Source organism: Lotus japonicus, chromosome 6 (assembly GCF_012489685.1).
Source record: "Lotus japonicus ecotype B-129 chromosome 6, LjGifu_v1.2".
Lineage (NCBI taxonomy): Eukaryota > Viridiplantae > Streptophyta > Magnoliopsida > Fabales > Fabaceae > Lotus > Lotus japonicus.
Window position 1 is genome coordinate 18,509,727 of NC_080046.1, and position 12,769 is coordinate 18,522,495.

Genomic DNA, 12,769 nt, shown 5'->3' on the forward strand with positions numbered 1-12,769 from the left:
AATGCTACCGTTGGAGGGCAGATCTGGGATTTCCAGGTTCTGCTGTGGCTGAACACGTTAGGTAAGGTTGTCAGGAATAGTACAGTTGCTTTTGTACTTGGATAGCGACTTGACCTTTAACCTAGAAGACTTCTGATCAGAGCGACGCTTCATGTTGGAACTTGTGAAGCTTGGTGATCAGAGTTAGAGGGAAGCTTGGATCCTCTGACCTTTGTAACTTCTGCTTCTGGACTCAAAGGAAAAGTACTTGGTCTTCAGAGCCAGCTTACTCTTGGACTTCAGAGTCTTCACTTCTCAGCTTCTGGACCTTTAGAACTTCTGGACCTTTAGAGCCTCTAGACCTTCTGAGCTTCTGGACCTTCAGAGCTTCTGGTCCTGCAGAGCTTCTGGACCTTTAGAGCTTCTGGTCTTCAAAACTTCAAGTGATCTGAATCCAAATTAGAGCTTAACTATCTTCAGATCTTCTGAAGCTTTTTCTATTGTTCAGATTGAACATAGTGAGTGCGAAAGCATTGCGTAGGTTACTCGTTGAGCATAGTGCTTCTGATTTATGTGTAATTAGACCAGAGTCAGAGCCTGTCATTTAAACACTCAGAAAACAACGTTAGAGTACCATAATTGTTCATACATAATAGTTAACATGTAATCATCAAAACATAGAGTTGTACTACATGATCAAAACTTGATCTTACAAGATCAAATGAAAATTGTTACATGTGGATTCCTTAGAACAAACTTCAAGTGTCTAAATGCTTAATATCCAAAAATGAGGAGGTCAAGCTATGACATCAAAAACTTGGCCATCTCAATCTCAAGAGCATGAAGAAAATTATTGCTGAAGAAGCTATCAGAGGTCTACCTAAGTTGATGGTTGAAGAAGGCAGAGTGTGTGGTGAGTGTCAAATTGGTAAGCAAACCAAGATGTCTCACAAAAAGTTGCAAAAAGTTGCATCATGTTGCCACATCTGATGTTCTGGAACTACTCCACATGGACTTCATGGGACTAATGCAAGTAGCAAGCATTGGAGGACAAATGTATGTCTTTGTGTGTGTGGATGATTTTGCTAGGTATAATTGGGTCAACTTCAATGAAAAAAATCAGGAACTTTTGATGTATTCAAGGAGCTGTGTCAACATCTTCAAAGAGAAAAGGGAAGTGTAATAGTGAAAATAAGAAGTGATAATGGCAAGGAATTCGAGAATGGCAAGTTTTCTGAGTTTTGTGCTTCTAAAGGAATTGGACATGAATTTTGACCTCCAATTACTCCTCAACAAAATGGGGTGGTAGAATGAAAAAATAAAACCTTGCAGGAGTCAGCTAGAGTTATGTTGCATGCCAAGAATCTTCCATATCATTTATGGGCTGAAGCTATGAACACGACCCGCTACATTTACAATCGTGTAACTATACGATCTAGAACTAGCTCTACTTAGTATGAACTCTGGAAAGGGAGAAAACCTACTGTCAAATACTTCCATATCTTTGGTAGCAAGTGTTATATTCTTGCAGATCGTGTACAAAGAAGGAAGATAGATCTCAAGAGTGATGAAGGGATATTTCTGGGTTATTCTACTAATAGCAGGGCTTATAGAGTGTTTAATTCTCGCACCAGAACTATAATGGAGTCAACTAATATTGTTGTGGATGACACCCCTTATGTTAAGAAATACGTTGTTGAGGATGAAGATGATGTAAATCCTCAGCAGACACATGTTCCAGATGATGTTCTACACATAGGGTCAAACATGGAGTCAGAAAGTGAGGATTCATGAACTTCTCTAGTTAATAAAGGACAATCGATCAGGATTCAGAAAATCCATCCTAAGGAGAATATTATGGGAATCTGAATGAGGGGGTAATCACTAGATCTAGAGATGTGATTTCAAATTCTTGTTTCATCTCCAAAGTTGAACCAAAGAACATCAAGGAAGCCTTAACTGATGAGTTCTGGATTAACTCTATACAAGAGGAGTTGTGTCAGTTCAAGAGCAATGAAGCATGAGAGTTAGTACCCAGACCTGAAGGAGTTAATGTCATTGGTACTAAGTGATCTACAAGAACAAATCAAATGAGAGTGACATTGTAACTAGGTTCAAAGCTCGATTAGTGTCTCAAGGATATACACAAATAGAAGGAGTGGTGATCGAGGCCGTACCCGATACAAATAATTAATTTAGAAAACTGTAGTAACTAGGAAGTGACTCCTAGGTCGTTTCCCAAGGATTATCGTTTCAACAAAGACTCAGTATTAAGAACGCACAACGCACACACACTGGGAGGTTTTGTGATTCAGTTCAAAAGATTAGCAGAAAGTAAAAAAAAACAGATTAATATGATAAGTAAGACGGACGAATCCCTTTGATCAGTATATCGCTGCTCAATCACGGGTATCTAAAGATCAATTATTGTTATTAGTTTACTAGTTCGTGAGAATTAATTAACTAAGCGATAACTAATTCACAGATTCCTAAACTAAGCGATTAAGAATCTTTTACGCCCTAATATGAACTAAGCGAACATGCATCATCTTCTATTCCGTGAACATAAGGAATTAAGCAAACCTAAGCCAGAATTAGAGATGAAGAAAACTAATCAGTTGAATTCTATTAAGCACTATACCTCAAGAGCGCGATATACTTTGCAAAGGAATTCGTTCGAAGGGAATTAGCCTTCCATGGATGGGGCGAATTCAACAATTATATTGGAGAAGAGAATTGGGATTAAAAGCATAAAACCCTAGCAGAGCTCTAATATAACTGAAATTCGAAATTGCATAAAATAATAATGTAGAAGGTAAAAGGTAATTGTTTCTCTCAGCACAAATCCTTAAATAGGAGCTGAGATCACAAATCCTAATCAAAATCAAATCCTAAAAGATAACAATAAATCCTAACAAATCCTAAAGATAGAGTTTTAAAATAACAACCTAAATAAGTTTGAATCTGAAAGATATCAAACTTAATTTATTCCGAAATTAAATCCTAATATTTCCTAAAATACAATCTTCACTCCAGCACAATCAAATCTTCATACCACAAATCTCCAAAATGCCCTTGATGTCAAATAAGACCTGAAAATAAGAATAAACGTAATTAGACCAAATAATATAAATCTCTGTCAAGCAAGGTCAATTAATTACGAATAATCATTAATAATGACAAATTAAGGCTATATAAAATGGGTAAAATATTGCTCATCAAGTGGATTTTGATGATACATTTTCTCTTGTAGCTCGCCTTTAATCTATCAGATTTCTACTTCGAGTTGCATGCTTGCTTAAATTCAGATTTTATCAGATGGATGTCAAGAGTGTATTCTTGAATAGTTACTTAAATGAAGAAGTCTATGTTGAGAAACCCAAAGGGTTTATTGATCCTAACTTTACAGATTATTTGTACAAGCTGCGGAAAACTCTCTATGGATTGAAACAAGCTCCAAGAGCTTGGTATAAAATATTGACTGCGTTTCTGACCAACAATGGCTATAGTAAGGGGGGTATAGATCAAACCTTGTTTGTCATGAATGATGGAGGGAAGTTGATGATCGCTCAGATTTATATTGAGAACATTGTCTTTGGAGGTATGTCGAACCGGATGGTGAAGCATTTTGTCCAACAAATGAAATCTGAGTTTGAAATAAGTCTTGTTGGTGAGCTTACTTACTTTCTTGGTCTGCAAGTGAAACAAATGGAAGATGTTATCTTCATTTCTCCAAGTAAGTATGCTAAGAATATAGTCAAGAAGTTTTGTCTTGAAAATGCTAGTCACAAAATAACACCAGCAGCTACTCATGTGAAGTTGACTAAAGATGATAAAGGTGTTGATGTTGATCAAAGTCTGTACAAAAGCATGATGGGAAGTCTATTATATCTCATTGCGAGCAGACCTGATATCACCTTTGCGTAGGAGTTTGTGCTAGATATCAAGTTGAACCCAAGACTAGTAATCTTATGCAAGTGTAAAGGATCTTACAGTACATCAATGGAATAAGTGACTATGGTACTTTGTATACTTATGATACTAATTATGAGTTAGTAGGATATTGTGATGCAGATTGGGCAGGAAGTGCTGATGATAGAAAGAAAACATCAGGTGGATGTTTCTTCTTGGGAAATAACTTGATATCATGGTTTAACAAGAAACAAAATTGTGTGTCTCTATCCACTATAGAAGCAGAGTATATTGTTGCTGGGAGTAGCTGCACCCAATTGTTATGGATGAAGTAGATGTTGAAAGAATACAATGTCGAGCTAGATGTCATGCATTGTACTATGACAACTTGAGTGCTATCAATATTTCAAAGAATCCGATTAAACATAGCAGAACCAAACACATTGATATTCGTCATCATTTCATCAGGAAACTTGTTGAAGACAAAATTGTGAATTTGGAACATGTTGCAACTGAAAAGAAATTAGCAGATATTTTTACAAAAGCACTTGATGCAATTCAATTTGAAAAATTGAGGGGTACTTTGGGCATTTGCTTATTTGAGGAGTTGTAGCAATTACAGTTGGAATTGCATGCTAACAACTATTTTGCAGTTTCCACAACCGCTAATGCATGTGTAATCAGAGCAATCATTCCTATTTTGAAACTTTCCTTTTTTATTCCCCTGATCGAATTCTATTATCATTGTCTGCATTTTCACCATTCTCTCACAACCACTCAACCTCTGGATCTCTCTCAACTGCGATTTATTATGTGTCAAGATTCTGGAAAGTACAACACTCCTGATCCCAAACCAGTGACAAATGCTTATGGGGTCAAGTTTCTAGGGTTGCAACCAACTTAATCAAAGCCCTCTAGGGTTAGCAGATCAGGGAAGGCTAGAGTTCCCTCACAGTCTCAAGGTTCCGCTGATGTTGTTACAAAGAAGAGATCAAAGCAATATGGAAAAAAGAAGAAGGATTCTGAAACTGCAAGCTCTCTTGAAGCCATCATTTTATCTCTCTCTGCTCTTGATGTTCATGATAATCCTATAAGTATAAACCCAGAGGCTGTTACATTTGCTGTTATTTCAGACATTTAAGAGGAAATGGTTGAACCCACTCCTGAATCACATGTTGAACCTGATGATGATGTTGAGTTAAAAATCTTTAATCTTGAAGCTTTCTATCCTTAAAGTCAAGACCTTGATACATATCCTTGACCTAGAACTTGATGGAGTTATTAGCCTTGTATAGTTGCTAGAATTGGTTTAGCTAAGGGTATAAATGTATCTAGTTATTGACTTGAATATGTGCTTATGATGAAGGTCTGAAACCCTTGTTCAATTCTACTTCGGGAGCTTCTAGAAGAATAGAAAACGGACGAGGTAAGGGCACTTCCAGTCTTGGACCTTAGCGTGCAAACTTGTTTGTTAGGATTGCATGAGAACTTGAAGAAAGGATGATGAGCATGCATGTAATGGCTTGAAATGAACCCTAATATGATGTATGAACCTTGTGAACATGTAAAGGGACTAAATGAACCAAGAATTGGCTAAAATGGGGGTTAAAATCATGAAAAGAACGAAAATCGGCGAACCTGGCTGCATACCACGCATGTGCGTGCAATATAGGGTCGCACATGCGTCTGGGATACGCATGTGCGTGCAGCTCCAAGCCGCACATGTGTGCCAGGATTCCAAGCCCCTGACCCTGCTCGCATGTGCGTGCAGTAAGGGTGCACACATACATACCAGCCCTGTGTAATCTTCAAAATGTGATGTTTTTGGACATGTTTTAGAATGTTTTGTAGATACCATTGATCATGGATGGAAACCTTGAATAGTATGTATGATATACATGAAATATATATGTTAAGAATGCATGATTGACAAGTGAATTGATTATGAACATGATGAGTTATGAATTTCTTATATGCCTAGACATTTAATAACATGAATACTTGTTGAACTATAACATGCTTGAACCTTGTAGGATCCATGTTGATTATGTGCCTCTAAATTATGTCTCACATTTTGATTGTTGAAATATGAATGCGTGACTTATGAGTTGATTATATCTTCTTACAGTTATGAATAACATGATACTTGATGAAGTGTGGCATGCTTAAGTCTTATAAGATGTATGTTGATCATATGTTCTTGTCATATGAATCACATGGTGATTGTTGTGTGATGAATGTAGTTTATTTGATGAACGTGACGTGCATTTAAGATACATGCTTGTGGATTATTTCTATCGATTTTTATCGATGTACAAGACCAAAAGGAGGATGAGTTGTCATTGCTATGAGTAACTGTGAACACATATGAGTTGGTGATCTCGACCACTCGGGAGGTGGACGTGTGGTGGAGTTGTTACCGACGACATAGTGATTATAACTTCATCATTTGACTAGTTCATGTAGCATATCATTGCATGGTGAAAAATCCAGGATTGGTCGTGATGGAGAGGTCCGGCTCCTTGGAGGATCAAGGATTCTGCGTATTTCCATGATTCCCTAATGAATCTTATAGTGTTCATTAGAAGTGGCAATTGACTGCTGGTGTGGCGACCCGACTCATTCCCTTTCCACTTATGTTCTTTGTTATTAAGTTATTATCATATTATAAATAATTGATCAAATAGTAAGAACATGCCAAATATTTTCACATAACTATTAAACATAAGTGTTGGTCAATCTGCAAGTGTACAAAATCTACCAGATTTTAATTTATCGAACCACAGGGAATTGGAATGCGAATTCGGTTTAAGATTCAAGTTCAAGGTTGGAAAACAAATAAAATTCAGTTTTAAGGATTGATTGTTGAGGTAATTAATTAACAAGCAATTGAAATATAAGTGTGTGAAGAACAATGGTGAGCATGCCTTGGGTTCTTGCTTAACTAATTCAGTTTTAGTCAACCTATAAGTATCCCCTAAAAATCGCAGGGTTACGAAAAGATCGGGCCTCAGTGAAGTTGAGATGGTCGAAATATCGGGCTTCACGAAGGTTGAGATCGTCCTCAGGTCAGGCCTTCATGGAAGAGTACCAATGATTACTATCTTTTGGCATACACAATTAGAAATGGTACACCAGGAGGGTTGAATCAACTTAGCTATTCCTAAGTAGCAAACGACACCCGAGTAGAAATGGTCAACACTAGGCCTGTGTTGGATCGACTATGAGGAGCCAAGCCTTTTAAGTGAAAATTTCATTTTATTTATCTTGTCATTAGATGGGATAGCGTTTATCCGGATAATCTTTTGAGCAATCATCTCACTAGTATACCATGTAATCAACTTAATGCATCGTTGTGCTGATTGTGACTTGTGGCATGATAACATGACTTGGATGGATAACGACATGATGATATGTATTGTACATTATTCTGGGGAGCAGGCCCTTGCATGCCTTGAGTGGATGTTTGTGTTTGAGCGGTCGAAAAATTGTCAGAAAATGACACGTGATGATATGAGCAGATGTTACACTACTAGGAGAATGTTGTTGTGTCGTTCGATGAAGAGATTTCCTCACGAGATGGTTAGGATAATCCTAATGGTCCGATGGAGGATCAGTGGAAGGCTTGTAAGAGTATAGTCAGGTGTAAGGCTAGAGCCTATGGGTATAGAGCTTACCGTTATTGGTTAAAACATGCAGGATGATTTTATGAGTTTATAATTGAGAATTTGGGTAGGTTCAAATGCATTGCTTTCTTGTGATTTTCCAATGTGGACATCGCAGGTGGTATATCGGATCTATGGAGTCAAATGCATACTAGATTCCTTGTCAAATCTAATTCTACTTTGTTATGTTTTATATTTTATGGGCATCCGTCGTTACCTCCGGGTACTCGCCTTGGTCAAGACTGTATGTATAATTATTTATGGTTGAAAGTAGGCATGACACGTTTTAGAAATGCTTTGAAGGAAAAAATACCCGCATTTGGAAACTGCTTTTTGTTCTATCCATGAACATTGAGATGAGGTCTAGTACCTAGAGTGTAAGGAACGTGATGCGAGACTCCTAGAGAGAATGAGAGCGTAACCGCTTTAGAGAGAGAAAGTAACTGAATTTCAATCCTGTTATTTCACAAATGAGCCAAAAGTCCTTTACAATTGGTATTCATCCCCTATTTATATATGTGGAGTTGGACTTGGCGTCTCTATCCCTTCCTAATGGGCCGGTTGGGCCTCTGGGAGGAGGCCCAAGTCCCTGGTCTGCTCGTCGCCCTAAGCTGGCGCCCCTGGGCGAGGGACCCTGGGGTCTCGCCCAGTCCACTTTTAAAGACTGTTGCATATTTGTTTTGAGAAAGGTTACTACCGTGAGCGTCAGAAATTGGGATGTTACATTTTTAGTCAACTAGGGAACACATAGTTAATTGCATTAACCACAAGGATTCCTCTCCTTAATGCTCATTGACTTTATGATTTTAAAGTCAAAATTCCTGCATCATTTTTCCTTGTAAAACTCGCATACCCACTATAAATGCACAAAACAATTTCTCAATTAAATGTTAAGTAAAACCTTGGTTAAAATGTTGGTTGGTGCATAGAAATAATTGAATAAATTTTATCATTTAAATAAAACTCATTTTATTTAAATAAAATCCTCCCATAAGGAAAAATAGAGTATCCCCTCAAGGAATATTTCTCTTGGCCACGTCCCACACACATCACCATGGTTTGGTCCACAAAATCTTCCATGCCGCCAGGAATTGCAAACTCATTGATATAGTCGGAGAATCTTTTGCCCTAAAAATCATCGAAATATTATACTATGAATATTACACTTAAAACGCTTGTATGGTGGCATACATCGTCACTCAGATATTAGTAAGGTCTAACGTCACCTATGTCAAACCCTTTACCTTGCTAAGGCATTCCTAGTAATAATAGTAGCACAAATAATTCACAGAAAATCGGGTCTTATAACTACACCTCGGAGAACGGGAGGTAACGCCTAAGCATATAAAGCTAAATTTAGCAGAGAGGAGTCATCAAGTTTGGTGAGGGTCTCAGTGATAAGGGAGATCACACCCAACGACAAAGAAGAGGACACGTGGGCTCGGAGCAATAGGGAAGGTTATGGTGACTCTATATGTTAGCACTGATGTTGTTTATGGATTTACTTTCTCTGACTTTGACCTTGATGATGGATGATTATACATGTCTATGTTTACTGGTGACTTTTGACATGACTGATTGGCCAGGAGCATGATAATGGCCATACTTCTTTTGTAGGTCTCATATGTATGTATGTTGTTTATGTGTTATAGTTTCTCTTGTCCGCGATCTTTTTTAGTGTCATGGAGTAGAGAACCATTACGAATCGGCGAGCATGGGGTGAGTGAACATAAAATTAGAGCTTGGAGAAAGAAGAGAGAGAGAGTAATGTCGATAATTAAAGAGTTGTGTAGAAGTGTAGTGATGTAAGAAGAATAGAGAAATATAATAAGTGGTGTAGTGTTAATGAGAATGTTAATTGGAGGGTGAAGTGTTGACAAGATAAGTGAATCGTTAGTGCAGAGTGCAACGTGGTGATCAGGCATAATAGCCCGAGGTCCCCCAGAGCTTTCAACATTTTTCTACTCTATTTACAAATCAGGTTGTTTAAGTTATCAATGTGTGCAACTTAACTTCATTATAGATGGACCATTCATATAAAATTTAGAGAAACATTTCTTTGCTTACTAATCCAATTTGCTACATTCCCACTCATTTAATCTTGCTTTCAATTTAAATTTATTTTTCATTCTATATTTTTCTCCTATCATGTCACCCAATATATCTCTCTTCTAATCATATCTCGAACAATTTAGATCAATTTTATGTGTGAAGATGTGATATTATTTATTTATCAAGAAAATTACGTGTTTGAGACACAATATTAATTGAACCTTCTCTTTCAAGTTTACATTCCCTATCCCCACCACACCGTGTCACTAAAACTGGAACCATCCCCATACCAAACTCCGTTGAGGACAACATGTCCCCAAGAATACCCAAAATATCATCATTTTCTATGAAAGATCCCATTTCATCATCATTAAAACATTCCATGTTATGTCGCCTCCCTACTATCACAAGATCGTAGCTCCCTTCCAAACCACGAATTGCTTCCAACACTTCTGTTCCATCCTCAACTTTGATATCATACCAAGAAACATTACCACTCCCAAATCTCGTGCTCTTATATTCATCAACTAAACTCTCATCCAATAGCTCCTCCGCGTGATCCTTCTCCTCCTCCTCTTGTCCTTCTCCACTCCCAAATCGTTTCATATTCATCACGGAAAACCGAAACAAAGATACCCTTGTACTCGCTCGCTCTGACATTCGAATACCCAACGACAATGCTTCTCTGTCATCTGGCCCACCTATGAAGAATATGCCCACATGAAAGTATGTTTTGGAAAGAAGGTCCTTACTTGTACCAAGCTGCGAGAACCTTCGTATTTTAAATAGAGTCAGTTCATAATAAAACAACAATATTTCTGGAATAGAGGGAGAAATTACTAAATACACTATAGTAGTACCTGTCAACAAGGATCCCTAATGTACAAGGTGCGTGGTCTTGAAATGCGGCATTCAATTTGCGGACAGATATGGCGACATGGCCATCAAAGTCAATGTGGTCATTTTCGTGAAATGGGATGATGATGAGAGGTACCATGTTATCATGTGCAAGGTTGCACACCGCATTGTGCATGCTCTTGTAAGGTGCAACATTCACAAACGGAATAATAGTGACGGGACCCCTCGAGTTTCTAGAGTAGTTATCAAAGGCACGCGTAATGTGGTTGGTGTTGGGGTAATTAACAGACAAGAATTTCTTATTCTTGGTGTAGTTTATGGGAAGGAGAATGGGTGCACTTTTTCCCAATAGCTCTACTAGGTGAATCACATACACACATAAGGGGCTTTCTAGCACAGGGTTGCATGCTTCAAGCAGTGTAGTGATGCCACACACATTCCCTTCCTTATGCACACATGTGATGATTCGAAGCTCTGAATTTCTCGGAGTACTTTGGATCTTCAACATTGAACCCCCTTGAATAAATTTTGATGCATTTAGAACCCGTGGGTTATGCCTATATAATAAGCTAACCAAAGGTGTGATCATCGCTGTCATAACCACCACACAACACACCAAGTGACTGAACGTTTCGTCGTTCAACAACTGCAAAAGGAGTTAACAACATAAAATTATATATGGTATTGTAAAACTGAATTCACCAGTTATGATACAGAGACCACTAAAAGATCCAATTTTTCTCACTATCTTTCACTTCTTATCACATGGCATTATATATAATTTCTATTACTTCTTTCTTTTCTCTTCATTTCTCGATCTGGATGTTTACACTCTTAGTGGTTTGCCATACAATTTCCTAAATTTGTAGCTTATTATCCATCAAAATGTGTGATTATCCAATCAATTTTTCTTTATCTTTATTAATTTTTCTGTGATGTAACATATCATATTTATTTTTTATTATTTCTTAGTTATGTTATGTTAGTATATTTTTTCTCTAAAGATGATATAGGGTGTAACCTTATCCTAGATGACCTGTAAAATCTAAGATAAGTGTGTAATGAATTTTATAATTTTTTCTTTAAATTTCATAAATAATCTTATTGGTCTACTACAGTGATATAAAATTTAATCTCATGGGTGATATAAAATTTAATCTCATGGGTGATTTTGACAAACCTTTTACATATAGATAAATATTACTAATCAAGAACTAAAGGTAATAGTAAAATAGAGAGGTTATCTATATTATCAATCTTATTTGATTTTTTTGATTTACGCTACAATGCATGTTTTGTTTTTGCTTTGAATTATGATTATTAAGAGCATTAATTTCAAAAGAATGTCATATTATCTACCTAAATAGTTTCACCGTTTTATACTAATACACTAGATATATTACCCGGGGGTTGCACGAGTTTATTTACAATATCTTTCAATATTGTTCAAAAATTACTATAGTGCGGATAGATAAATAAATATTATAATATTTTTTATTTTAAATAAAACCGAAAAATAGTTGTGTTAATACATCAGAATAAATAGTATTAGTGTTATTTTAGGTGTATTTAATTGCTTAATAATTAGTAATTTTAACAACTTGGGTTGGAACCTATTCTGTTAATTTAGGGTTTGGGTGTTTAGGGTTTTTGTTATGGTTTCGGTTGATTGGCGTGATTAGCCATAAATTTAACTGTAAACTTTGATACTCACATGGGGGAGTATTGTCCCGAGCTGTTATTTTGCTATTTAATCTTATGTTCTCTTTAAAAAAACTAAGTTAATATATAATTCATTTATTTAATAATATGAAAAATCATATAGTGAGTTTAAAATATTTGAAATCAAATAATAATTTTTTAATATAAGTTATATTAATATTCTTTTATACCTTTTTGTCGACAAAGAACTAATTTTAATTTTAATTTATAATAAGTTATAATTTTAATATCGTTAAATATTATTTTGTAAATTTAAATATATCGGTCTTTGGTTATAATTTTTTTTCTCCGTTATCCTTTCTCAAGTTATTTACTACTAAATGATTGATCAAAAAGCCTATTCAAAGAATTTCAAATAACACACATACGATAATCTTAATACTAAATACCTTATAGAGACGTTTGTTTAATCTTTAAACTATTTTTCCTAAAGTATTAATTAATTAATTGTATTTTTACTATTAGGTAATTTAAATTCTAAATATTGCTTATATATAAATATATTTCTTAGTTTTGTGTTAGCTTTTTCAATTTTCCTCAATTTATTGTTGATAATAAATATCTTTACTATTTTTTATTAA

At 36.0% G+C, this 12,769-nt stretch overlaps 1 protein-coding gene across 1 annotated transcript in view; it reads right to left on the reverse strand.

Annotated features, from left to right (window-relative positions):
- Positions 1-258: 258 nt before the first annotated feature.
- The window catches only part of LOC130726901 (cation/H(+) antiporter 15-like), a gene marked incomplete at its 3' end in the record, with an annotated part of 31,628 nt that continues 19,117 nt past the window's right edge, over positions 259-12,769 (reverse strand). Inside the window, exons 4-6 of the mRNA XM_057578225.1 lie at positions 10,469-11,112; positions 9,816-10,380; positions 259-276 (exon numbers count right to left, since the gene is read on the reverse strand). Of these exons, the coding sequence (XP_057434208.1) occupies positions 259-276; positions 9,816-10,380; positions 10,469-11,112 (1,227 nt within the window). The remainder of the gene's footprint in view (positions 277-9,815; positions 10,381-10,468; positions 11,113-12,769) is intronic.